This window comes from Scyliorhinus canicula, chromosome 12 (assembly GCF_902713615.1).
Source record: "Scyliorhinus canicula chromosome 12, sScyCan1.1, whole genome shotgun sequence".
Taxonomy (NCBI): Eukaryota; Metazoa; Chordata; class Chondrichthyes; order Carcharhiniformes; family Scyliorhinidae; genus Scyliorhinus; species Scyliorhinus canicula.
Window position 1 is genome coordinate 145,305,489 of NC_052157.1, and position 27,906 is coordinate 145,333,394.

Genomic DNA, 27,906 nt, shown 5'->3' on the forward strand with positions numbered 1-27,906 from the left:
TCTGTCCAACTGGGTTCCACTCTGGGACCTGACTGGTCCAGTAATAAAATCAGCTGCACCTTCCAATCCCATGAGTTTTGCCACCTAGATACACAGGGGCAGCATTAGAACACCATGGCCTGCATTTTCCCTCTGTGCCACACACCACCTTGACTAGGGACTATATCGGCATTGGGACTATATCGCCGTTTGTTCACCACTGCTGGATCAGAACCCTGGAAGAGCCTTCCTAATAGCACAACATGTACTGCAGCAGTTAAGAAAAGTAGCTGAAAAACACCACCTCAAGGGCAATTTGGGTGGGCAAAATATGTTGATCTCACTCACAATGAATATACAAAAAAATCTCTACTCCATTGTCCCTAGCTTCTCATCATTTAGAATATACCTTGATCTATGTTTAGTCCAAAGTCAATGACTGCCCATTTCCTCACGTTGAACTACATCTCCCACAGTTTTTCCTACTCAGTTTATCATTTTCAACTTTCTGCTCCCATTTACACTACTCACTGTGTCACCTAACGTAATATTGTCAATATACATGGATACATATTTGACTATTTCAAAGACATTCATAAATCTAATGAGAAGCTAATGTCCCAGTACTTTGGAGTACACCGTGCATCATATCCTGTCATTTGTATCACATACACTTTACCTGCTCCAAATCTCTTAACCAGTTCCCAAACCTTGCAAAATGGTTGTTTGCAATTTCAAATGCTTCAGTATTTTTGCTTTTTGCTTTTGTTTATCAGCTAGGTAATCTTGAAAGACATGACCATTTTATGGTGTTCATTCAGAGTGTGCTGTGAGGAACTCACTGTGGGTTAATGCATCTTAACAACTACCCAGGTTTAGGTCAACTATAAATAATATCAAAATAAGAAAAATATTGAAGGCACTTTGTTTCTGTGCCATAATGAGCAGGTATTGATATCAAAATAGTTTCATGTTATTATGTTTAAAGCAAAATGTTACTGCATATTAATATCAAATGTACTTCACATTGATTAATATTGTACATTATTCTCATTTGTAATCTTGCTTCTTTGGTCATATTTTTAGTAAATAAAATCTTATCACTAACCGTCTGTTTTCTACCAGGGATATTAGAACCAGATAATGTACACTGTACTGGGATAAGCATTCAAGCAGAATCACCTGGCCATACGATACTAACAGCTAGTGCTGGATTTCTGGAAGTTCATTTTAGCAGCAGTACCACAATTGCTTCTTACCATCGGCTGAGAGTAAGCATTTATGACACTAATCCTAGCCTATTGCAGTCAACATTGATGCCAAAGCAAAGTTCAAATGCGTATACTGGTTACCCAAAATACTCTTTAAGATTAAAATAATTAGCTACTGCTAGTACATAGTTACTTTCACCATTCTCTACATACTTGGGAACGATTGCATATCCAACTCGAAATAGTCATTTTTCATCAACAAACTTTCAGACAGAACCATATGATCTTTCTCTTCTTGTAGTATTATGTGAATATGTTCAATTTAAGTTGTTTTCTCCCATTGCCACTTACAGTACAGTACTGCACTGTAAGAAAGTATAGTACTTTCATTTTACTTTCTGGATTCAATTTTCTAATTTTTCCACAGTGCTTCACCGATTCCAAAGAAATTATTTTGTCTGTTAATGCTGAATATTATTCTCCGTATCACTGTCCTTCTCTTTAAACATAGCTTCATCTTTTGAGTAATCTGAGTAGATTCTGAGAATAAATATAAAAACTTTGGTTGTGAACCTGGATTCAACCAGCAGTGTCTGGAACCCGAGCAAAGAACTCATTGGGACAAGACAATGAATTCTAGGGCCAGAAATTTCTCATTAACCAAAAATAATGGGGTTGTTCTTTTTTCTTTACAAAGAGTGACCCACAAATGTAGTCAACATTTTCAAGTGCCTGATTTCTGAGTATGCAGTTTTACTATTAGCATATTTTAATTACAATAAAAAAGACAATCTCCAGTTTACGGCTGAAGAACAATACCTTGTCAGATTTACTTAGTGCTCACATTGAGGTCCTGTCTTTACGTTATGATTTTCTTTTGTCTAGCTCTCATAAGCTGAGGAAAGCATGGTTAATCATGGGCAGCTTTTCAAACTCAGCTTTATGCTCCAGCAATTGATGTGTTTCTTACTGCTTAGATTTAGAAGGATAAAAGCTTCAAAAACTTTAAATAGAGCATGGCATCCTGGCCCCATCTGAAATATCTAATGTGTTGGATCCTCAGTTGTGTCAAGAACACACAAACATATTGGATCTGTGATAAATGGTCATTTGTCTTACCACATGGGTTCATTGGGAAAATATTCTTGGCTGCACTGTTTCTTCTTTACAATCTGATGGATGTCATCGGAAGTAACGTTAATTTGCTGGTCGCACCAATCATGACAGACTGGTCACCTTGCCTTCTGAAGGACACATTGAAACGATAAACTTGGATGCAGATACGAACAGAATGGGCAGGGAGTGAAACTAAATATGGAATGCAGTTCTATCAGGCTGGATACACAGTGCGATGCCGCCAGGTGGGTTGGCGCGATCTAAATGGAAATCCACCCACACTTAGACATTTCGTAAGATTACTTTAGGTGACTTGTGCTTTGAATGGGGTGCGCTGGAACTATAGACGCCTACAAATCCGGCTCCTGGGAGATCGGGCCTTCATTTGTAGAGGACACCCTTATCTTAAGACAACCCTACAGAACATTCCAATCACTGACAAAGGTCCATCCCCCCCCCCCCCCCCCCCCCCCCCCCCCCGCCATCACTGTTATCAGCCCAATCCCCCTCCTCCCCCAAGTGAACGAAACCCCGCTATGGGGATGCCAAAGTTGTTCCCCCGTCCCTTATCAGTGCCAGGGCACTTTCCAGCCATGTCCCTGACCACCAGGGGCTTCAATAAACTTCAAGCCCCTGTGGCGTGGTCATGACGTCTGGTCCAGTTTTTGGTGACCTGTAGTGATTCCCGCTGTCTTCACATTATGCCGGCAGGTGGTAAAATCAAAGGGGCAGGTCAATTCAGCTTTAAGCCGAATCTGAATATGTTAAATAAAAATTTTAATATGCTAATCTGGTTTGCACCCTCACTGGACATGAACCACATTACGTCCCCGGCGCAAATCACATTATGGCCCTCTCGCAAGAGTCTCCACCATAACGCGACTTGCGCCTGCGTGAGTGGGGCCACAGAAACTTCCCCCATGGTCTTTTGCTGTTCCAAAATTATTGCACGGTAGCTTGCATGCAACAGGCAAAAAAATCGTAAAATCATGGGTCCACCACCTATAATTTGTGTCTGTTAGTATCTAATGCAGTGTGAAGTGCAAGGACTTGGTTAAATTATCCTAATATGTGTTATCCTGTAGTCCAAGAAAACAAATCGATACTTTTGACTGGAAGCCTGAAGTCCATTTTTTACAAACTGACTGTTTCTTTTTCTTACATTTGTAAGTTAAAAAAATTCCAAACCATGTAAAATTCGACTATTCTTTTCATCTATTATTGAACTGGCCTCGGGTACCTTTTGCCTCTGTTTAGGTCTTGTTACTATATCATAGATCTTAAGAAATAAGTCAGTGAATCATATTGTTTGAAACCAGAAATAACATTGAAATGCAGATAAGGCCACCAGAAGATAATAGATTCAGATATGCACTTTAATGATCAGAGCATGGGAATATAATGAATGAAGAAAAGTAAATTAACATAAGCATATGTAAATCCCATCTTAAAAGCGTACTCCCCATTCAGTATTTCCTGTTCTAGTCCTTTGAAGATTATTTTGTAGAGTACTTGGCTGTGTATATTTACTTATTTTTTTAAACTGTTCAAGTTCATATTCCAAGTCTTGTGGAATATTAATTAGTATAATCATTGTCATTAGTGTCATATGGCCCGAATGAATAATATTTTTTCAATTTTATGCATAAATCAGTTATGTTTTATACTTAATTTAGCATCACATTCTAAAGCCTTTTAAACCTAATATTGGTACAGATTATTACAAAGGTAAATGTGTTTTTAAGTAAATTTGTCTATTATTTTTACCCATGCAAAAGATACTGAGTGGGATCCTCCTTCCCGACTGAGGTGGATGGAGAGACGACCGTCCAACAGGCTGAGGAGAAGGAGGAAGTGGTGCAAAGGAAGCGCTGTGTGTGGCCTCGTGAGTACCGGCAGCATCTGTCATTCCAAGACCTGCCGGATTAGGCATGCCCTCGAAGACTCCGGCTGAGCAGGGGGACAGTGTGACATATCTGTCGCTGGAATCTGGAAACGCGATTGGCCGGAGAATCGATTTTGACGACAAAATCGTGGCAGGCGCTGGGTTCACGCCAAATCGCAATTCTCTAGTGGCGTCAATACTTTCCACTCCGCATGTACAGTAAACGCCGTTGGCATATTATTAACAGGTCTGCCCCTGCCTCTGGGGCCTCTGCGATTCTCCACCTCCACTGGGGGGAATTTCTGAGGGCGAAGTTCACTTGTGCTTTTAAAAATCGGGAAACAGGCGCCATGGTTGATGAGGGAAAGAGACGAGTTAGACACGCAGAGGCATGACCATGGACATCCGGTACTGACACTGGCTGGGGAGACCGGGGTGACCCCCTACGGGACTGGGGCGGTGTCCAGGCACAGACCGCCATTGCCGCTGCCTGTAATACAGCCATCTTGCTGCCACCCCACTGAGGAGGATGGAGAGTCGACCGCCCAACAGGCTGAGGAGAAGGAGGAAGTGGTGCAAAGGAAACGCCGCGTGTGGCCTCGTGAGTACCGGCAGCATCTGTCGTTCCAAGACCTACCGTATTAGGCATGCCCTCGAAGACTCCAGCTGAGCAGGGGGACAGTGTGACATATTTGCCAGATCATGGCACACCTGGCACCGCGAGGGAATGGGGGAGGACACTCATTCCTGGTGGCCGTCAAGATGACTGTCACCCTGCACTTTTACGCCACAAGGTCCTTCCAGCTGCTGAATGGGGACCTGTCCGGAATCTCACAGAGCTTGGTGCACAGGTGCATCCTCATTGCCACATAGTCTGTCAGTCCTGGAGGTCCGCTCTGGCCTCGGATCGGGTCTGCATGCTTGCAGCCATGGAGGAAAGGGAGTGGACCACTCCACCTGGGACTGCACCACATCACGGTGCAACTGTGCCATCACCTGAGTCTGTGCCACATCAGCCAGTCACTGACCAAGCCATGTCCCTCTGGGACTGGGCCCCTCCCTGTGGGTCTGTGCCATATCTGCCAGCGCATAGGCAATGCTCCCGACGCTCTCAGCCATGGCCTGCTGTGACTGGGCCACGCTCAGGAGCATCGCTGCAATGTCCATGTGGCTCTGGCACATGGCTGCCTGTGAGAGGCCAGCCCTGTTCTGGGTCTCTGCCACCGCCTGCACAGATTGCCCTAGGCCTTGGACATGTTGATCCATAGCCAAAATGTTTGCACCCAAGGTGCAGACACCACACTTACAGTGTTGACTTGGATGGCACGCATGGTCGGCACCACCACCTGCTGCTGCACACAGTTGGACTCCTCCATCTGTGCCTACAGGTGTTGGATGCTTGCAACAACCCCTCATGTAGTCACTGGCTCTCTGACTGCATCTCCACGATCCATGGGACGCTCCATTCCAGAAGCCCAAAACCTGTCTGGATGGCAGCTAGACCCTAGGGTTGGCCTGCCCTCGATCGTCCGCTGCCTTGTGGGTTCTTACCTCCACGTGCTGTACTGGAGCACATGTGTGGTCTGCACCAGATAGTGTCCCAGGAGCCACTTCACTAAAGTGCCTAATCAAGGTGAGTGCCTCTTGGATGGTGGAGGGTGTTGGAGACAACTGTGACGGGAAGTCTGTATCATCTTCGGACTCGAGCTCTGGCGTGTCCTGGGTCTTGGGTCTATGACTCACCTCCGATTCGATGCCCTCATCGTTGGTCGGCACCCGGGGTTCTGGCTGGGGCGGGGGACACCAGAAGAGCCTTCTCAAACACCAGAGACCCAAGACAAAACGCATGATTAGACCACGGGCCGGGGGGGAGTGGGGGGGGTGGGTGTTGGGAAGGGGTGAGGGCGGTGTTTTGGGGGGGGGGGTGGAGAGTTGACATGCAACTCAGCGGGGTCTCATTTCCTCATGTGACCTCCACTCCGATGACTGCCCTTTCCTCGGACCACATCCAGTGCCCGCTGCTTTACTGCAGTGAGGGGCCGCAGATCCGACTGCTCCCTCCAGTCTTTTCAAGCTTCTGGAGGTTATGGGCAGTCTTCGCAGGATGGGGGAACCGTAAAAGCACAGTTTTAGATAGTTCAACGCATGTATGGTGCAGCCCAGGGGATGGGTAGCTGGTGGCGTCAGTGGCCAGGGCACCCGGCCATGGCGGCCGGTATAGGTGCCAGCATGTGATGCAGCGTGGGAGTTTGGAAGCCCTCTGGGTGTGTTATGGGTGGGTTACGGGTGTGTGGGACATGGGTTGGTGCCAGGGGCTCAGTGCTGCCTACACACCCTGGCCACCGTGAGGAGGCTGTGCAATTTCTTAGAGCACTGCTAGTCAGTCTGGACGGTGTTGCTCACAGCGCTGATGGCCTCTGCCACCTGCGCCCAGATACGGCAAACAGCAGCGGCTGGTAGAGCCCTTCCTGGTACAGGGTCGCTCGCCGCCACTCTATGGCGCCTAGCAGGGTCTCAAGCTCGGTGTCCATAAAACTGGATGCCGCTCTCCTCGGTGCCATCTTGTTGGCTGGGCCGGTGTGTGTGTGGGAGTGAAAATGTGTATATGCGGCTGCAATTGTCGGCCTCCTGAGTGTCAATCACGAATTCGGTGAATCCCGCACCGTTTATCATTGGAATCGATTATGTTCCACATGGTGCCCATGCTCGCTTCTTAACGGTCGTTGAATTGATCCAAGCGCGGCACGAGTTTTGCTGTTGTCGAAGTCCTGTCCCAGCGTCAGCACTTAGTCTGAGGAACGGAGAATTCCGCCGACCATTAATGTGCAGAGGAAGGCTTATTTATTACCCTCCCATTTATAACAAGGGGAAGGGGCTGTATTAGTCTTACCATTACGTCTATGCCAAAATAGTTATATTATTTAACATGGCTGTGAAAAATATTGCATATAGCTCCTTAGTAGTTGAGTTAAATGCCAATGATTAGTGATCAGCAGGATGCCAGATTTTATACCTAGACTCTGCAGTTAACTGTTCTCAACCAAGAGGCACGACAGTTGGGGAAATCATCTAGGGCTTTCACTCTTAATGTGCCAATTCGAACGGAGGTTATAAAGAATAGTTACATTGGCAAAGAACCAAAGGGTGACTGCTGCATATGAAACTGTATCCATTAATTTATTAATTGCTTCAGTGGAGGATGAGTGGGGTGGGAGTTGGGCACAGAAAATTATGACAGTCTTTTTGTTAACGGTTGTAATACTTCTTAACTTGCTGTTGGTTGCAACAGGGGTTAATGCTTGGTTAGCCAAACTCTGTTCTGTCATCCTGCATATATCTTCCATTGTTGGTTACCCCAGAATGCTTGTGTATAGCTGAGCCGTAAAGTTTTCAAGGTTTATTTGTACGATGTATGACAAGTGCTACTTGATGCAAATTCTTTTGTACGATTTCACAAATTATTTTCATAACTCAAAGATTGTACTGACAAGAATTAGTCTATTTTTGTTAATAATTTAGATTTCATCCAAAGAGAGTAGCTGAGCGATATTTACTATTCTCCTCATGTCAGGCTATTGATCCAGTTGCTGTTGCTATAGTCACACTGACAGCTTCAAAGGAAATGCTGTTCGAAGGGGGTCCCAGACCTTGGGTATTGGAGCCATCGGGATTCTACACCGATTTGAGTGGTGAAAAGAGGGACGCAATAATAATCCAACAACAACAAGCTCCATCGGTGAAAAAGAAAAATCACCACGGGTTCAGAGTCACTTGTGTAACTTTGGGAGAACAGGTAAGAGCCTTTTTGCAGGAATGATATATACAGTTTTCTGGTATTATTAAAGGAATCACAGTATAATGAATATCTGATTTGATGATTTCTATGGTTTAGGAGTATGATTTCTAAGTTTTGAAATTGTAATTTAAAAATATAGGATAAATGAATGAACAGCTAGTTTGAGAGGTTAACAGACAAACCTAGGGTAATTGCAAATTAAAGGGTGACACGTGTAATTACTAAGGTGAAAATGGGAGTGTTGGAAACTAAACTGTAGGCATCCTCTGAGCTTTTTGATGGATGTGGGACATGTACAGCTATCTCAATAAAGAATTTACATTATTCATATGGTTGCCCAGCATAAAGGGAAGATTTGGAATTTGAAAATAATTTGTTTACGTTTCTGTCTCAAACATAGTAGGTGTGCCACACTGCCATGGAAATAGGTTATGCAGGGACCCTTTTGTTTTGGGTTTATTTTCATGATTCTTTTAGAAAGGGTTAATTGGTGCTTGGAAGTCACTGGCATCAGACAATGGAAGACTGCTCGCAAGGTGAGTTTTAAAGTAAGTCTATGGAACCAGTGGCAGAGGGTTATTAGTGGCAGAAGTCTCTGTGCAGGAATTGCCTGGAGCCCATGTTTGATACGAATATTCCACAATCATGAGGTCTTGAAGGAGAGTTGGAGGGTTACGTATCTGAATCCGAATGGAAGGGCCCCAAGAAGTCTTGAACCTCTGAGCATAGCTGAATCATTGAGAATTGAAGCGCATTCCTGAGAGCAAATAACTCATGTATCTAAAGTCGGCTTGTAAGGCACCGACTTCAAGGAACCCGGTAGTGATCTACCTGGTAGTGTATATAGCTTGTGTAAATAAAACTTTGTTTCTTATTTTACTCGGTGTGGACTCCCCGTGTCTTTATTAAAGTCACTGTATAACAATGCATCACCAATGTTACTGAAGTGAATTGAACAGCTTGTGATGAAAGAAGTAAACATGTTATTGTTACCCAGCTGCATGTTTAATGATTGTGGGGAGCAAAAGAAAGTCACAGATGGTTGTGTAATTGGAGAAGTTAGATTCTTTAAGGTTGAGCTTCATAGGAAGGTTTTGAAGTGGGTGAATGTAACAGCATAGGACAGGAACAAAATGACAAAATCACCAAGCTTGGGGCAAAGAGGTGCAGTTGAGAGGGGGCGAGTGGATGGAGCAGATGAGCTTCATGAAGCGTTTGACATTTCCGTTTGTGACCCTTCAGCGGATTTTGTTCTTGTTCTGTCTCAGTCCAAAATGTAAATCTGCCATTTGCCTTTCAGATAGTAGCAGACCTTCAGTATATTTCCGGAATTATCTTTATTTTGGAAATAGTTACGATCTTTGCATCCTCCTGGTCCACTTAAGATTGGGTGATGCAGAGGCATAATTAGCATGTTACAGAAGCTTATACGGCTATGTTTCCTCTGGCAGGGAGCGGGTGGCATTTTGTACTAAGTGGAGTGCAGTATATTGTCGTACTTGATCTTGTATCGGCCCTTGTTTATTTCACTGAATCCGAAAGTTGAGATTTCTGTTTCCCATTCCATGGGCAGGATTGCACATTGTGCTGGGTTCTTGCCCACTCTGCCCATGGCAAAGTTGATGGCGGGCCTGCCACTCTACAGCATGTTGCCCATTACCTATTTATCATTCGTATGGGCATTGGTTGACTCAGGGTGAGACTTCCACTCTATCTGTGCAGGAAGTTCCAACACTTATCCAGCCAATCAAATGGCTGACAGCTTTCCGGTCCCAGCAGCACCATCAGTAGCAGTGACCACTGCCAGGACAACATCTTCACTGAAGCCAGATGGAAATGTACATTTGGGTTAGCGTGTTTTGGCGGGGCAATGCTAGGGTGCCCGGGTGAGACGGATGGGGACTGGGTTGCACAGGCCAGGGTGGAAGGGAAACTTGGAAGGGTGGAATGACTCCATTGGGCCCTGAGGTGGGGAGGTGTAAAAGAAGAATGAACCCACTTTCCTGCTAATAACCAGAGATTGAGACCTGTGGGACTTCAGACATTACTCTGACCTCTGCCTGCCATGGAAAATCTTGTGACGAGGCACAAAGAGGCCCATAAATTGCCTTGAATTGATCACTTAAGGGTCTCAATCGGCTCGAGGACTGGAGGTCTGTTGAACGTCTCCTGCTCCACATAAAATTGTTGTAGGATCAGGGTGGACAAGTAGGCAATTTTACACCTGTTTGCCAAATCACACCCAGGAGAGCGTAAAATTCTGCCTCATCTCTTTCGTTGTTCATTCTTACAACCTGTGAAAGCAGCAGTTCAAAATGTTGTTTGAATGATAAAACTAGAGCTGTATGCGAGTTTTTCAACTTTGAACTTTTTAGGACAGTCGAGTCAGGGCAATAAAAGAATTGAAACTAAAACAGGTGTCAACCCTCCCGCTCCTACCACAAGGGTGATTCAGGACCGGGTAGTTTCCAGAGAGTGGGTAGGAGAAGGGAGTGTCTTTGACATTTAGAAGGAACTTATGGGGTCAGGGGAGACGAGGAGCTGAAGCGCAAGTGGGAGGAGGAACTGGGAGAAGAGATAGAGGATAGTCTATGGGGGGACGCGTTGAGTAGAGTCAACACGTCTGCAACATGTGCCTGGCTCAGCCTGATACAATTCAAGGTCGTTCATCGGGCTCACATGACAGTGGCCCAGATGAGCAGATTCTTTGGAGTGGAGACAGGTGTGCAAAATGTGCGGGAGGACAAGCGAACCATGTCCACATGTTCTGGGCATGTCCGAAGCTTAGGGGATTCTGGCAGGGGTTTGCAGATGTCATGTCCACGGTGTTAAAAACAAGGGTGGCACTGAGTCCAGAGGTGGCGATTTTAGGGGTGTCGGAAGACCCGGGAATCCAGGAGCAGAAAGAGGCAGACGTTCTGGCCTTTGCTTCCCTGATAGCCCGGAGACGGATACTATTAGCTTGGAGGGACTCAAAGCCCCCGAAGTCGAAGACCTGGCTATCAGACATGGCTAGCTTTCTCTGTTTGGAGGAAATCAAGTTCGCCTTGAGAGGGTCATTGTTTGGGTTCGCCCGGAGGTGGCAACCGTTCATCGACTTCTTTGCGGAAAATTAATCGTCAACAGAAGGGGGGAGAGTGGTTAGTTTAGCTTAGAGTAAGGGGGTAATAAAGTTGGGACCTGTAAGGGAGGGAGACGGCTTTTGCACTATGTTTATAGTTTCATGTACATTGTTTATTTTGTTGTTGCTATAATACCAAAAATACCTCAATAAAATGTTTATTAAAAAAAAATTGAAGCTAATATCTTTGTTTTCTTGGTTATTTTTTGAGACAAAATGAGTACAGTTTATATGTAAACTTTCTTCTGAATATTGTCATTTCAATTTTTCCTCCTTAGTTTTTGACATTTAAAGTTGGTAATCATCCAAGTTTGATGAATCCGTACCCAGCCATTGAGCCTATTAAAGTGAAATTTGTTTGTGCTGTGCCTACCAGTGTCACTTTGGCTCCTGTTTACAAGTCACGTGAACTTGGTCTTCCATGCCCTCTGTTGCAGCACAACAAACAATTGGTGAGATTCTACAGACTTTTGTTTATAAACCTTAATTTGTTAGGAATAATTCAAATGCATAGCAAAAAAATGGTAATCTAAAATAAAACTAAATGCAAGATTATATTGGGGATACGCAGCCTTGTTTCCAGGGAGCGATCAGTCACTTTCCACTGAGGTGGGAAAAAAGACGTCACAGGGAAGCTGTGACTTGATTAACTGTGAAGAAATCTGTGCTAAATTTGAAATAGAACAGTATAAAACTAACTAATAAATTAATTAAGTAAGTAGAGATGGCTGGGTAGATGATGTGCTGCAGCTGCATGATGTAGGAGCTGGCAGTTCCCATTGCGAGCTGCAGTGACCACATCTGCAGCAAGTGTTGGTTGCTCAAAAAACTTCGGCTCAGAGTTGTTGAGCTGGAGTCTGAGCTTCAAACACTGCGGCACATCTAGGAGGGGAAGAGTTACCTGAAAACTTGTTTCAGGGGGCGGTCACACCCCATAAGATTTTAAGTACCTTAAATTTGGTCAGTGGTCAGGGACAGCAGGGTGTGACTGCAACTGAGGCAGATAGGGGGGTCGTGAATTCAGGAACGGAGGAGCCTCAGCTCTTGACCTTGTCCAAAAGGTATGAGGTCATTGCTCCCTGTGTGGATGAGGAAAAGGGCTGTATGGAGGATGCGCTAGACGACCACTGCACCGTGGTACAGGAGGCCATTCAAGCAGGGGAACAAAAAGACGAGTGGTAGTTGTAGACGATTCTATAATTCGGGGGATAGATTGCATCCTTTGTAAGCAGGAGTGAGAGTTCTGCATGGTATATTGCCTGCCCGGTGTTAGGGTGAGGGACACCTCTGACCGGCTTGAAAGGATATTGGAGCAGGAGGGCAAGAATCCAGTTGTTCTGGTCCACATTGGGACAGTCAACATAGGCAAGACTAGGAAAGAGGACATGTTTGGGGATTATCAGGCACGAGGACCTACATTTAAAAACAGCTCTTCAAGGGTCATAATCTCTGGATTACTACCCGAGCCACGTGTAAATTGGCATAAGGATGAGAAAAGTAGGGATTAAACACGTGACCAAAGGAGTGGTGCGGGAAGGAGGGGTTTATTTCATTTCATGGGACATTGGCATCAGTATTGGAACAGGAGGGATCTGTACCATTGGGACAGTCTCCATCTGAACCGATCTGGGACCGATAAATAGGGTGGTCTCAAGGACTTTAAACTAGCAAGTTGGGGGGAAGGGAAGGATAACATTACGTTAAGTAAAATAGTTACTGGGAAGCAAAGCAGCAGGTTAGCACATGGGAAGGTGGGTTCAACTATATTGAAAGTTATGAATAAAGATAAAGGGAAGACAAACTCAGGAGATGTTATTAATGGAGGTGTTAGGATTCAAAAAGGTGTTAAACTAGCATAAAGGCACTTTATCTGAATGCTCATAGTATTTGAAACATGATAAATGAGTTGACAGCACAAATCAATGCAAATGAGTATGATTTAGTGGCCATTACAGAGACATGGTTGCAGGATGGTCACAACTGGGAGTTAAATATCCAGGGGTATCGGGCTATTCGGAAGGACAGACAGGAGGGTAAGGGAGGTGGTGTAGCACTGATATTTAAGGATGACATCAGGGCGGTAGTGAGAGATAATATGGGTTCTATAGAGAAAAGGGTTGAATCCATTTGGATGGAAATTAGAAATAGTAAGGAGAAAAGGTAATTGATGGCCGTGGTCTATAGGCCACCAAATAATAACATCATAGTGGACAGACAATAAACAAATAAATAACTGATGCATATAAAAATGGTACAGCAATTATCATAGGGGATTTTAATCCACATGTCGATCGGTCAAACCAGGTCGGTCAGGCAGCCTTGAAGAGGAGTTCATAGAATATATCCGCGATAGTTTCCACGAAATGGAACCCATGAGGGAGCAAGCTATCCTTGATCTGGTCCTGTGTAATGAGACAGGAATAATTACTGATCTCACAGTTAGAGATCTTCTCGGAATGAGCATATGGTTAAATTTAAAATACAGATGGAATGTGAGAAGGTAAAATCCAATACCAGCGCCTTGTGCTTAAACAAAGGAGACTACAATGGGATGAGAAGAGATGACAATTGAGGAACAATGGAGGGCTTTGAAAGAGATTTTTCACAGTGCTCAGAAAAAGTATATACCAGTGAAAAAGAAGGACTGCAGGAAAAAGGATAATCAGCCACGTATATCTAAATAAATAAAGGAGATATCATATTGAAAGAAAAGGCATACAAAGTGGCAAAGATTAGTGGGAAACTAGAAGATTGGGAAATCTTTAAAGATCAACAGAAAGCCACAAAAAAGCTATAAAGTAAGATAGATTATGAGAGTAAACTAGCTCAGAATATAAAGTCATAGCAAAAGCTTCTACAAATATATAAAACAAAAAAGAGTATCTACGGTAAACATTGGTCCTTTAGGATGAGAAGGTGCATTTAATAATGGGAAATGAGGAAATAGCTGAGTCATTGAACAGGTATTTTGTGTCGGTCTTCACAGTGGAAGACACAAATAACATGCCAATAATTGTTGGCATGGAGTCTATGGAAGGTGATGACCTAGAAACGATCATTATCACTAAGGAGGTAGTGTTGGGCAAGCTAATGGGGCTAAAGATAGACAAGTCTCCTGGCCGTGATGGAATGCATCCAAGGGAACTAAAAGAGGTGGCGGGGAAATACCAAATGCACTTGTGATAATTTACCAAAATTCACTGGACTCTGGGGCAGTTCCAGCAGATTGGAAAACAACAAATATGTGCCACTGTCTAAAAAGGGAGGTAGACATAGGGCTGGTAACTATAGGTTGGTTATCTTAACTTCTGTACTGGAGAAAATGCTTGAATCTATCGTTAAGGAAGAAATAGCGAGACATCTGGATAGAAATTGTCCCATTGGGCAGACGCAGCATGGGTTCATGAAAGGCAGGTCATGTTTGACTAATTTAGTGGACTTCTTTGAGGACATTTCGAGCGTGGTGGACAGTGGGGACCTGGTGGATATGGTGTATCTGGATTTACAGAAGGCATTCGACAAAGTGCCGCACAAAAGGCTGCTGCATAAGATAACGGTGCATGGAGTTATGGGTAATGTATTAACATGGATAGAGGATTGATTAACTGACAGAAAGCAAAGAGTGGGGATAAATGGGTGTTTTTCTGGTTGGCGATCAGTGGCTAGTGGTGTGCCTCAGGGTCCTCAATTGTTCACAATTTATATAGATGATGTGGAGTTGGGGACCAGGTGTAATGTGTCAAAGTTCGCAGATGACACCAAGATGACTAATAGAGCCAAGTGTGCAGAGGACACAAAGTCAGCAGAGGGATATAGATAGTTTAAGTGAGTGGGCAAGAGCCTGATAGTTGGAGTTCAATGTTGATAAATGTGAGGTCATCCATTTTGGTAGGTCTAACAGCAAAATGGACTATTATTTAAATGGTAAACAATTGCAGCATGCTGCTGTGCAGAGGGACCTGGGTGTCCTTGTGCATGAATCGCAAAAGGTTGGTTTGCAGGTGCAACAAGTAATTGAGAAGGCAAATTGAATTTTGTCCTTCATTGCTACAGGGATGGTGCTTAAAAGCAGGGAGGTTATGTTGCAGCTATATAGAGTGCTGTTGAGGCCACACTGGGGGTACCGTGTACAGTTTTGGTCTCCTTACTTGAGAAAGGATGTACTAGCACTGGAGGGTGTGTAGAGGAGATTCACTAGGTTGATTCCAGAGTTGAGAGGATTAGCTTATGAGGAGAGACTAAGTAGACTGGGACTATACTCATTGGAATGAGGGTGGATCTTCTAAAAACATGTAAAATTATGAAGGGAATAGAAAGGATAGAAGCATGGAGGTTGTTTCCACTGGCGGGTGAAACTAGAATGAGGGGGCATAGCCTCAAAATAAGGTTTAGGACTGAGTTGAGCGGGAACTTCTTCACCCATAGGGTTGTGAATCTGTGGAATTCCCTGCGCAGTGAAGCAGTTGAGGCTACTTAGTTAAATGCTTTTAAGGCAAAGGTAGATAGATTTTTGAACAGTAAAGGAATAGAAGGTAACGGTGAACGGGCGGGTAAGTGGAGCTAAGTTCACAAAAGGGTCAGCCATGATCTTGTTGAATGGCGGAGCAGGCTCGAGGGGCCAGGTGGCCTAATCCTGCTCTTAGTTCTTATGTTCTTGTATAACCAGCACAATTGAAAAGTTCCAGGTAACCAATATAAATTAAACCGAGAATTGTGTTGGATAAAATATGCCGCTCAAAGATAATCTACGTAGCCCAACTGGTCTTTGTCATCATAGAATCCCTACAGTGCAGAAGGAGGCCTATCAGCCCATCGAGTCTACATCAACCCTTGGGAAGAGCACGCTACTTAAGCCCATGCCCCCACCCCATCCTAACCTTTTGGACACTATTGGGCGATTTAGCATGGCCAATCCACCTAACCTGCATCTTTGGGCTGTGGGAGAAAACTGGAGCACCTGGAGGAAACCCACAGAGACACGGGGAGGAAGTGCAAACTCCACAGGGACAGTAACCCAAGCCAGAATTGAACCCGGGTCCCTGGAGCTGTGAGGCAGCAGTGCTTGGCACTGTGCTGCCCTTTTATAGCCTTATATTTCAATAATTATATTGGATTATTGTATAAATTGATTTCAGATTTATGCAGTTTTTGATTGTTTACAGCCTGAATTTATGGTCATGATGTGGAGATGCCGGCGTTGGACTGGGGTGAGCACAGTAAGAAGTCTTACAACACCAGGTTAAAGTCCAACAGGTTTGTTTCAAACACGAGCTTTCGGAGCACGGCTCCTTCTTCAGGTGAATGGAAAGGCTTGTTCCAGAAATGTTTATATAGACACAGTCAGAGATGCCCCGGAATGCGAGCACCTGCAGGCAATCAAATCATCAAAGATGCAGAGAGGTAACTCCAGGTTAAAGAGGTGTGAATTGTCCCAAGCCAGTTCAGTCGGTAGGCCTCTGCAAGTCCAGGCTTGTTGGTGGGGGCCGAATGTAATGCGACATGAATCCCAGATCCCGGTTGAGTCCGCATTCATGCGTGCGGAACTTAGCTATAAGTTTTTGCTCAGCAATTTTGCGTTGTCGCATCTCCTGAAGGCCTCCTTGTAGAATGCTGACCCGGAGATCAGAGGCTGAATGTCCTTGACTGCTGAAGTGTTCCCCAACTGGAAGGGAACAGTCCTGCCTGTTGATAGTCGCACGATGCCCGTTCATTCGTTGTCGCAGTGTCTGCATGGTCTCGCCAATGTACCACGCTTCGGGACATCCTTTCCTGCAGCGTATGAGCTGAACTACATTGGTCGAGTCGCACGAGTATGCGCCGCGTACCTGGTGGGTGGTGTTTCCACGTGTAATGGTGGTGTCCATGTCGATGATCTGGCATGTCTTGCAGAGATTACCCTGGCAGGGTTTTGTGGTGTTGTGGTTGCTGTTCTGAAGGCTGGGTAATTTGCTGCAAACAATGGTTTGTTTGAGGTTGCGCGGTTGTTTGAAGGCCAGTAGTGGGGGTGTGGGGATGACCTTGGCAAGATGTCCATCCTCGCTGATGATGTGTTGGAGGCTGCGAAGAAGATGTCGTAGTTTCTCCGCCCCAGGAAAGTACTGGACGACGAAGGGTACTCTGTCAGTGGTGTCCCGTGTTTGTCTTCTGAGGAGGTCGGTGCGGTTTTTTGCTGTGGCGCGGTGGAACTGTCGATCAATGAGTCGAGCGCCATATCCCGTTCGTACGAGGGCATCTTTCAGCATCTGTAGGTGTCTGTTGCGCTCCTCCTTGTTAGAGCGCAACAGACACCTACAGATGCTGAAAGATGCCCTCGTACGAACGGGATATGGCGCTCGACTCATTGATCGACAGTTCCACCGCGCCACAGCAAAAAACCGCACCGACCTCCTCAGAAGACAAACACGGGACACCACTGACAGAGTACCCTTCGTCGTCCAGTACTTTCCTGGGGCGGAGAAACTACGACATCTTCTTCGCAGCCTCCAACACATCATCAGCGAGGATGGACATCTTGCCAAGGTCATCCCCACACCCCCACTACTGGCCTTCAAACAACCGCGCAACCTCAAACAAACCATTGTTTGCAGCAAATTACCCAGCCTTCAGAACAGCAACCACAACACCACAAAACCCTGCCAGGGTAATCTCTGCAAGACATGCCAGATCATCGACATGGACACCACCATTACACGTGGAAACACCACCCACCAGGTACGCGGCGCATACTCGTGCGACTCGACCAATGTAGTCTACCTCATACGCTGCAGGAAAGGATGTCTCGAAGCGTGGTACATTGGCGAGACCATGCAGACACTGCGACAACAAATGAACGGGCATCGTGCGACTATCAACAGGCAGGACTGTTCCCTTCCAGTTGGGGAACACTTCAGCAGTCAAGGACATTCAGCCTCTGATCTCCGGGTCAGCATTCTACAAGGAGGCCTTCAGGAGACGCGACAACGCAAAATTGCTGAGCAAAAACTTATAGCTAAGTTCCGCACGCATGAATGCGGACTCAACCGGGATCTGGGATTCATGTCGCATTACATTCGGCCCCCACCAACAAGCCTGGACTTGCAGAGGCCTACCGACTGAACTGGCTTGGGACAATTCACACCTCTTTAACCTGGAGTTACCTCTCTCTCTGCATCTTTGATGATTTGATTGCCTGCAGGTGCTCGCATTCCGGGGCATCTCTGACTGTGTCTATATAAACATTTCTGGAACAAGCCTTTCCATTCACCTGAAGAAGGAGCCGTGCTCCGAAAGCTCGTGTTTGAAACAAACCTGTTGGACTTTAACCTGGTGTTGTAAGACTTCTTACTGTGAATTTATGGTGGGAAACCTTTAAGTGAAATTTTGGACAGACTACTATTTAACTGAAATTCCAAAGATCCTGTTTCATTTTCATGCCAGCTTTATGATCCTTAACCTCCATTCATTGTTGGAAATCAAAGAGATTTAAGCGTTACTATTCAAAATTGTTGTTACACACCAAAACTCTGCTCCTTTTAATTTAGCAGACATTTAAAAAAAATGAACAACTTGCAATGTTACCACAATTTATGTGCAATGTTTTAGACACTTTTAGACACTTAATTGTTGTAGATTTATTGGTAATATTAAACATTACTTCATATGATTCAGTCAAAAAGCTATCCAAGTAGATTTGCATAAAATGAGAATTATTGATTATAAAACTGTCGAGACATTTTCATCTGTCCAATATTTTAGCTTCTTCATTTCTTATAATTATACGGAGTTTGTTTCTTTTTTAAATTTTTATGGAAATTCTAGATTAGCAACTTGATTTCAAAACTTTTTGAAGGACTACAAATCTTTGTTTTTTGGGTGATATCTTTATATTTATTTATTTTTTCTTATTTGTATAGGTACCCGTTTCTTTCTGCAGGAACACCATTTTGGAGCTGACAGCATTTGATCAATATGGTCGGAAATTTGATAACTTTACCTCACTGCAAATTAACTGGAAATCATCCAACTTTTCTCTGGGCAGTTTTCATCCAGAGATACAAATGGAAATGTTCCTAAGGGATGATGGGAGTGGACAGAAGAGGCTGCATGGTGATGTATACTGAGTATAACCACCCTAAAATGTAAAGGTATTGGCTGGTAACCTCTGAACTCTGGTGCATCATAACGGGGGAACTCCCCAAGGATGCGGTTTCCACCCTGGAAGATCCCAGGTAACGATTGCATGACAATTGCCCAGGAAGTTTAAACTTCCTTTGGAAAATTGCCCGGCAATCGAAACCATGCCGAAGTACAACATAAATCACAAACTTTCAATGGTTCCGACTATCTTACCAAAATAGTTACCAGGAAACTGTGGCTGGCGCGATGGCACAGTGGTTAGCAATTCTGCCTCATTTTGTTTTTAGAAATTTAGAGTACCCAATTCATTTTTTACAATTAAGGGGCGATTTAGCGTGTTCAATCCACCTACCTTGCACATCTTTGGGTTGTGGGGGTGAAACCCACGCAAACACGGAGAGAATGTGCAAACTCCACACGGACAGTGACTCAGAGCCGGGATCGAACCTGGGACCTCGGCGCTGTGAGACTCCAGTGCTACCACTGTGCTGCCCGAGCACTTCTGCCTCATAGCGTCAGGGACCTGGGTTCGATTCCAGACTTCGGTGATGTGGTGAATGTAATATATATATGTATATATGATAATTCACACTGTCTTTGTAAGCGCAGTAGCGCTATCCTACCACTAGGGGGAGTAGCTCTGGGAGTACTCAGGAACTTGTACTGGGCTCCACCCTTGGCTCCGCCCACGACTCCTCCCCCTAGTGCAGCTGCATAAATACCCTTGTCCAGAGTAAGCCTGAGTCACTAAGAGTTCATCAACGGGTAACAGGCTGGCTCTGAAGTAAGTCGATTAAAGCCTAGATTCATATCGGAAACACGTGTCTGGTGAATTGATGGTTCCATCAATTTAATCGACTTAAGAACAGTAAAGATCAATTATGGAATCGGCCCTCAAGCCTGGACGCCTGGAACTCGACCCGCAGGATGCAGAGGCTAAAGAAATCTTCTCCCACTGGATATGGTGCTTCAAGGCCTACCTGACAGAAGCCAGCACAGCCGAAACGACAGAGGATCAGAAGCTAAGTCTACTGCACGCGAGGGTGAGCCACAGAATCTCTACGCAACTAAACTCGGCCAGTTCATATACTGCGGCGCTAGCAGTTCTCAATAAAATTTATGTAAGGCCTATTAATGAAGTTTACGCTCGCCATATGTTCACGACTCGCCGCCAGCGGCCTACAGAATCACTCGCCGAATTTCTAAGGGAACTCAATAATTTCTCCAATGACTGTAATTACCAAGCGGTTACCGCGGCTGAGCACAGGGAACTTGCGGTACGCGATGTTTTTGTAGCGGGCCTCAGGTCTAACTATGTGCGCCAACGACTGCTGGAAAAGGGGCCCAGGACTTAGAAACGACTGTGGAAGCTGCTACCACGATGGAGGTCTCCTTCCGCAGCCTTAACTCATTCCCCACGGACCCCGCGACCCAATCATGGGCCCCCGACCAGCGACTCCCCCAGGCCTGTGCTACGCGGCCGCTCAGCCACCATGCTGCCCCAGCCAGCCACTATGCTGCTCCAGCCAGCCACTACGCTGCTCCAGCCTGCCATATCTGCGGCTAGAACCAGCTCCCGCGGCAGCACTGCCCGGCCCGCAACGCGACCTGCAGCAGCTGCGGGCGAAAAGGCCATTACGCAAGAGTGTGCCTCGCTAAAAGGGCCCCAGCTTCCAATTCCCCAGCGACTCGAAGTAATCGCTCCCCTTACTCGCAGGCCCGCGGGGCCCGAAACGCTGCGGCCTATACCACGACTCCGCCCCCTCCAGCCACGTGCGATCCATGGGGGCCGCCATCTTGGAAAACCTCCACCACGCGGCCGGCCACGTGCGACTCATGGGGGCCGCCATCTTGGACGCCATCTTCCTCGCCGCCCGCCACGTGCGATCCACGGGCCCGATCGGCATCTCCGCGCTCGGACAACTCTGCGGAAGAATTCAAATTCGGCTGTGAACTCAGAGGGCAGTCATCACGGGGCCACTCCAGCACAGCTGATCGAGCCGCCGACTACCCGCAACTCAGCGCGGTCACCCTGGACCAATCACGGCCAAAGAATCTACAAAACTCGATGGCAGTGGTCCATATCAACAGGTACAAAACGCCATGCCTCTTCGACTCCGGGAGCACGGAGAGCTTCGTACATCCAGATCTGGTAAGACGCTGTTCACTCCCCGTTTTCCCCGTGCAGCAAACTATCTCGCTCGCTTCAGGCTCCCGTTCGGTCCAAATGCAGGGCGTACCGCCGCGACACACAATCCGAGGCGCTAGCTAATCGAAATTCAAACTCTACGTTTTGCCCGAACTCTGCGCGCCACTCTTATTAGGCCTAGACTTCCAATGTAACCTCAAGAGCCTCACCCTCAGCTTCGGAGGGCCCCTGCCCCCACTCACGATCTGCAGCCTCGCTACGCTGCGAATTCCCCCCCCCCCCCTCTCTTCGCCAATCTCACAAAGGACTGTAAACCCGTAGCCACTCGTAGCAGGCGGTACAGCCTGCAGGATAGGGTATTTGTCAGAGCAGAGGTCCGAAGGCTACTCAGTGAGGGGGTTATAGAGGCCAGCAATAGCCCCTGGAGAGTTCAGGTGGTGGTCGACTACAGTCAGACCATAAATAGATTTACGCTCCTCGACGCGTATCCCCTCCCCAGGATTGCAGACATGGTAAACCAGATCGCCCAGTACCGGCTCTTTTCCACGGTGGATCTGAAGTCTGCATACCGCCAGCTCCCAATCCGCCCGGAGGACCGCCAGTACACGGCATTCGAGGCCGATGGCCGCCTCTTCCATTTCCTCCGTGTCCCTTTTGGCGTCACTAATAGGGTATCGGTGTTCCAACGAGCAATAGACGGAATGGTGGACCAGTACGGGCTGCGGGCCACATTTCCGTACTTGGACAATGTCACCATCTGCGGCTATGACCAGCAGGACCACAACGCCAACCTCCACCGTTTTCTCCAGACAGCACAGAAACTGAATCTCACGTACAACAAGGAGAAATGCGTTTTCCGCACAACCAGACTAGCCATCCTCGGCTATGTCGTGGAAAACGGAGTCCTGGGCCCGGACCGGACCTCTTAGACCTCCCCCTCCCCCATTGCCCCAAGGCCCTCAAGCGGTGCTTGGGCTTCTTTTCCTACTATGCCCAGTGGGTCCCTCAATATGCGGACAAAGCCCGCCCACTCTTTAGGGCCACACGATTTCCCCCGTCAGGCGAGGCATGCCAGGCCTTCGACGGCATCAAGGAGGACATCGCCAAAGCGGTCATGCGGGCGGTGGATGAATCCACTCCCTTTCAGGTCGAGAGCGACGCCTCAGAGGTAGCTCTTGCAGCCACGTTAAATCAGGCAGGGAGACCAGTTGCATTTTTCTCCCGTACCCTCTCCGCTTCAGAACTCCGACACTCTTCAGTCGAGAAAGAAGCACAAGCCATTTGGCAGCACGGTAGCATGGTGGTTAGCATAAATGCTTCACAGCTCCAGGGTCCCAGGTTTGATTCCCGGCTGGGTCACTGTCTGTGCGGAGTCTGCACGTCCTCCCCGTGTGTGCGTGGGTTCCCTTCGGGTGCTCCGGTTTCCTCCCACAGTCCAAAGATGTACGGGTTAGGTGGATTGGCCATGCTAAATTGCCCGTAGTGTCCTAAAAAGTAAGGTGGGGGGGGGGGGGGGGGGGGGGGGGGGGGGGGGGGGGGGGGTTGTTGGGTTACGGGTATAGGGTGGATACGTGGGTTTGAGTAGGGTGATCATTGCTCGGCACAACATCGAGGGCCGAAGGGCCTGTTCTGTGCTGTACTGTTCTATGTTCTATGGAGGCTATCCGTCACTGGAGGCACTACCTCGCAGGTAGGAGGTTCACCCTCATCACCGACCACAGATCGGTTGCCTTCATGTTCGATAACTCGCAAAGGGGCAAAATAAAAAACGACAAAATTCTGAGGTGGAGGATCGAACTCTCCACCTACAATTACGATATCAAATATCGACCCTGGTAGCTCAACGATCCTCCGGATGCCCTATCCCGCGGGACATGCGACAGCGCGCAGATCGACCGATTAAAAGTCATCCACAATGACCTCTGCCACCCGGGGGTCACCCGGCTCGCCCACTACATCAGGGCCCGAAACCTGCCTTTCTCCAACGAGGAGGTAAAAGCGGTCACCAGGGACTGCCCGATCTGTGCGGAGTGCAAACCCCACTTCTATAGACCAGACAGGGCCCACCTGGTCAAGGCTTCTAGGCCCTTTGAACGCCTCGCGATTGATTTCAAAGGGCCACTCCCCATAACTAAAAAGAAAGTTTACTTTTTTTTTAGATTAGCCAATTATTTTTTCCAATTAAGGGGCAATTTAGCATGGCCAATCCACCTACTCTGCACATTTTTGGGTTGTGGGGGCGAAACCCACGCAGACACGGGGAGAACGTGCAAACTCCACACGGACAGTGACCCAGAGCCGGGATCGAACCTGGGACCTCAGCGCCGTGAGGCGGTTGTGCTAACCACTAGGCCACCGTGCTGCCCTGAAAGTTTACTTTTTAAACGTAGACGAGTTCTCCCGTTTTCCATTTGCTATCCCGTGCCCCGACATGACCTCCCACACAGTCATTAGGGCCCTGCAAAGCATCTTCACCCTGTTTGGTTTCCCCAGCTACGTACACAGCGACCGGGGTTCGTCCTTCATGAGCGACGAGCTGCGTCGACAAGGGCATTGCCTCGAGCAGGACTACCAGCTACAACCCCAGGGGAACAGGCAGGTGGAAAGGGAGAACGCGATGGTCTGGAAGACCGTCCTACTGACCCTCCGGTCTAGAAAGCTCCAAGTCTCCCAGTGGCAGGAAGTCCTCCCAGACGCACTCCACGCTATTAGGTCCCTTTTGTGCACGGCAACCAACCAGACCCCTCACGAGAGGCTCTTCATTTTTTCCAGACGCACTACCACGGGGGTCTCACTTCCAGCATGGCTGAGGACGCCGGGCCCCGTACTTCTGAGGAAACACGTCAGGGCGCACAAAACCAGCCCCCTTGTTGAAAAGGTGCGCCTGCTCCACTCCAGCCCCCAGTACGCATTCGTCGTGTTCCCTGACGGCTGTCAGGACACGTTATCCCTCCGGGATCTGGCACCCGCCGGATCCAGAGCCCCCTCTACCCCCACAGAAGGACCTCTCACCCTACACCCCATGCTGCCGCTCCCGAGCCACGAGCACGCTCCACCAGTTCCGCGCACCCACGCCGGCCAGCCCCCAGCGTCCCCGGTCGAACCAGGAGAGTATGAAGCTCGGATACAACTCTCACTGGAGTCCGCCATCGTACCCCAGCACACAACACCCATCCAGCCACCGCAAGAGGCTGCAACCCCGGTGCTCCGTAGATCACAACGGACAATTCGACCACCGGACAGACTGACGTTGTAGGCCACCACCCCCGCCGGACTTGATTTTTTTGCAGGGGGTGAATGTGGTGAATGTAATATATATACGTATATATGATAATCCACACTGTCTTTGTAAGCGCAGTAGCGCTATCCTACCACTAGGGGGAGTAGCTCTGGGAGTACTCAGGAACTTGTACTGAGCTCCACCCTTGGCTCCGCCCACAACTCCTCCCCCTAGTGCAGCTGTATAAATACCCTTGTCCAGAGTCAGCCTGAGTCACTAAGAGTTCATCAACGGGTAACAGGCTGGCTCTGAAGTAAGTCGATTAAAGCCTAGATTCATATCGGAAACACGTGTCTGGTGAATTGATGGTTCCATCAGGTGACTTTGTGGAGTTTGTACTTTCTCTCCATGTCTGCTTGGGCTTCCTCTGGGTGCTCCGTTTTCTCCCACTGTCCAAAAATGTGCAAGTTAGGTGGATTGGACAAACTAAATTGCCCCATAGTTTCCAAAGATGTGCAGGTTAGGTCGGGATGGGGGGCAGGGGGAATGGACCTAAGTACGGTGCTCTTCCAGAGGGTTGGTGCAGACTCTGGGCTGAATGGCCACCTTCAGCACTATTGGAATTCTATGTGAAAGTTTTGAAGAATTAAAATCGCTTCTAACTCCTGGTTAACTAGTACTGCCTCCCCACTCTCCTCACTCTTAACCACCCAAACACACTGACCACACACCACCCTACCCCACTGGAGAGATCCACCAGGACCTTCTCCCTGGCTTATGCAAGTGGCTGGATCTTTAAACAAACTTTATGGCTCGTGCCATAAAAAGGGTGTGTGACTTCTTTGCCAGCGATTTGGAGCTGTCTCATCCACAGTTGCTTCCAGAACCTTGTTGCTGGCAATTTGGGTTCATAACCTGAATTCAGTCCAGCATCAGTATTGGGACCCGAATGAAAATCCAGTCCAATATTGCAATGTTTTCCCCTAAAGAAATTCAAAAGTGGGAGTGCATGCTGTACTAATTTTCCGAAGGTTCAAGTCCCGAATCAAGGGCATACTCAAAAATTAACCATGGTATATTCATTTTGGCCAACAGGTCATCGTATGGTTATAGTTTACAAGCGGAAAGGAACAGTGTCCATTACAGTAAATGTGGTCGGCTACCGAAAAACCAATATTGCCATGGCCAAAAGCCCTGTTGTAAGTTAATGATAAAGTAGCTTTGAACTATGCTAATCCATCAGTACATTTGAATGTCTGAATAATGTACATTTGAAAAAAATCATTTCCACTTAAGTGGTGCAATAAACTTTAATTTTTTGGTCAATCCTATAATAGGTATATTGGAAGAATTTGAAAGAACGTTTCTCTGCTCTTATCATGCATGCTCATACTAAATTCTATTTTCTTAGTGAAATCAATAATACACCATTGTGAATTTAAGTTGTTTTGAAATTTTTTGAATACATTTCTTTGACCATAAAACTTTCCCATTCTTTTGAAATTAGATTGCGTGATGAATATCAGGGAATGGAAGGGAGGGAGGAACTCAAAAATTGTTGGGCTGCATGCTGACAAATCCCTGGGTCTGGGTAGACTTCACCTTAAGGCCGTGAAAGAAGTGGCCAGTGAGGCAGTTGATGCATTGGTTTTCATTTTCCAAAAGTCCCTAGATTTGGGGAAGGTTCCATTACGTTGGAAAATTCAAAAAGAGAGGGAAACGGAAAGCAAGAAACTACAGGCCAGTTAGCCTAACATCTGTCATACGGAAGATGTTAGAAGTCATTACAAAAGAAGTTATAGCAGGACACTTGGAAAAATTCAAGGCAATCAGGCAGAGTCAACATGGTTTTGAGAGAGGGAAATCAAGTTTAACCAATTTATTGGAGTTCTTTGAAGGAATCACATATGCTATGGATAAAGGAGAACCAGTGGATGCACTGTACTTAGATTTTCAGAAGGCATTTAATAATGTGCCACATCATAGGTTAATGTGGAAAATAAAAGCTTGTCTGGGGATAACATATTGGCATGGATTCAAGATTGGCTCACTTATAGGAAAAAGAGTTGGCAGGTTGTGACTAGTAGTGTACTGGGACCTCAACTTCTTACACTTTATATAAATGACTTGGGTGAAGGGACTAAAGTTATGGTTGCTAAAATTGCTGGCGCCACAAAGATAGATAGGAAAGTAAATAATTGTGAAGCGGATGTAAGGAGGCTATAATGAAACATGGATAGGTTAAGTGAGTGGGCAAAGATCTGGCCAATGGAGTACAACGCAGGCAAATGTGAAATTCTCCATTTTGGCATGAAGAATAAAATCTAACTGCTATCTAAATGCTGAGAGATTGCAGGTGTCTGAGATGCAGAGTGATCTGGGTGTCCTAGTGCATGAATCACAAAAGGCTAGTACACAGGTACAGCAAGTAATAAAGAAAAGCCAATTGAATTATGATTTATTGTGAAAGGAATTGATTGCAAAAGTAGGAAAGTTATGCTTCAGTTGTACAGGGCATTCGTGAGACCAGATTTGGAGTATTATATAGAGTATTGGTCTTTTAAGGAGAGTAGTAAATGCATTCAAAGCAGTTCAGAAAAGGTTTATTAGACTAATGCCAGGAATGAGCGAGTTATGTTAATGGGCAGCACGGTAGCATTGCTTCACAGCTCCAAGGTCCCAGGTTCGATTCCGGCTTGGGTCACTGTCTGTGCGGAGTCTGCACATCCTCCCCGTGTGTGCGTGGGTTTCCTCCGGGTGCTCCGGTTTCCTCCCACAGTCCAAAGATGTGCAGGTTAGGTGGATTGGCCATGATAAATTGCCTTTAGTGTCCAAAATTGCCCTTAGTGTTGGGTGGGGTTACTGGGTTATGGGGATAGGGTGGAGGTGTAGACCTCGGGTAGGGTGCTCTTTCCAAGAGCCGGTGCAAACTCGATGGGCCGAGTGGCCTCCTTCTGTACTGTAAATACTATGATGTTATGAAGAAAGATTGAACAGGTTAGGCTTGTATCCAGTAGAATTTTTAAAAGTAAGAGACGACTTGATCAAAACCTTTAAGATCCTGAGGGGTCTTGACAGAATGGATGTGTTGAGGATGTTTTCTCTTGTGGGAGAATCTAAAACTAGTGTTCACTGTTTAAAAATAAGTGGTCGCTCATTTAAGACAAATAAGCAGAATTTTTTTATCTGAGGTTTGAGAGTCTTTGGAACCCTCTGCTAAAAAGGCAGTGGAAATAGTGTTTTCGAATATTTCTAAGGCAGCGGCAGTTAGATTCTTGATTAACAAGGGCGTGACAGGTTATCTGGTGTGGGCA

At 46.6% G+C, this 27,906-nt stretch overlaps 1 protein-coding gene across 5 annotated transcripts in view; it reads left to right on the top strand.

The window, feature by feature from the left end:
- The window catches only part of LOC119974981 (nuclear pore membrane glycoprotein 210-like), a 236,351-nt gene that overhangs the window by 105,556 nt on the left and 102,889 nt on the right, over window positions 1–27,906 (top strand). For 4 of the 5 annotated variants that reach the window (XM_038814382.1, XM_038814384.1, XM_038814386.1 and 1 more), the window contains exons 14-18: window positions 1,105–1,250; window positions 7,763–7,984; window positions 11,387–11,560; window positions 19,001–19,193; window positions 25,688–25,791. In XM_038814382.1, the coding sequence (XP_038670310.1) occupies window positions 1,105–1,250; window positions 7,763–7,984; window positions 11,387–11,560; window positions 19,001–19,193; window positions 25,688–25,791 (839 nt within the window). The remainder of the gene's footprint in view (window positions 1–1,104; window positions 1,251–7,762; window positions 7,985–11,386; window positions 11,561–19,000; window positions 19,194–25,687; window positions 25,792–27,906) is intronic. The other variant, XM_038814385.1, reaches the window with a different exon arrangement.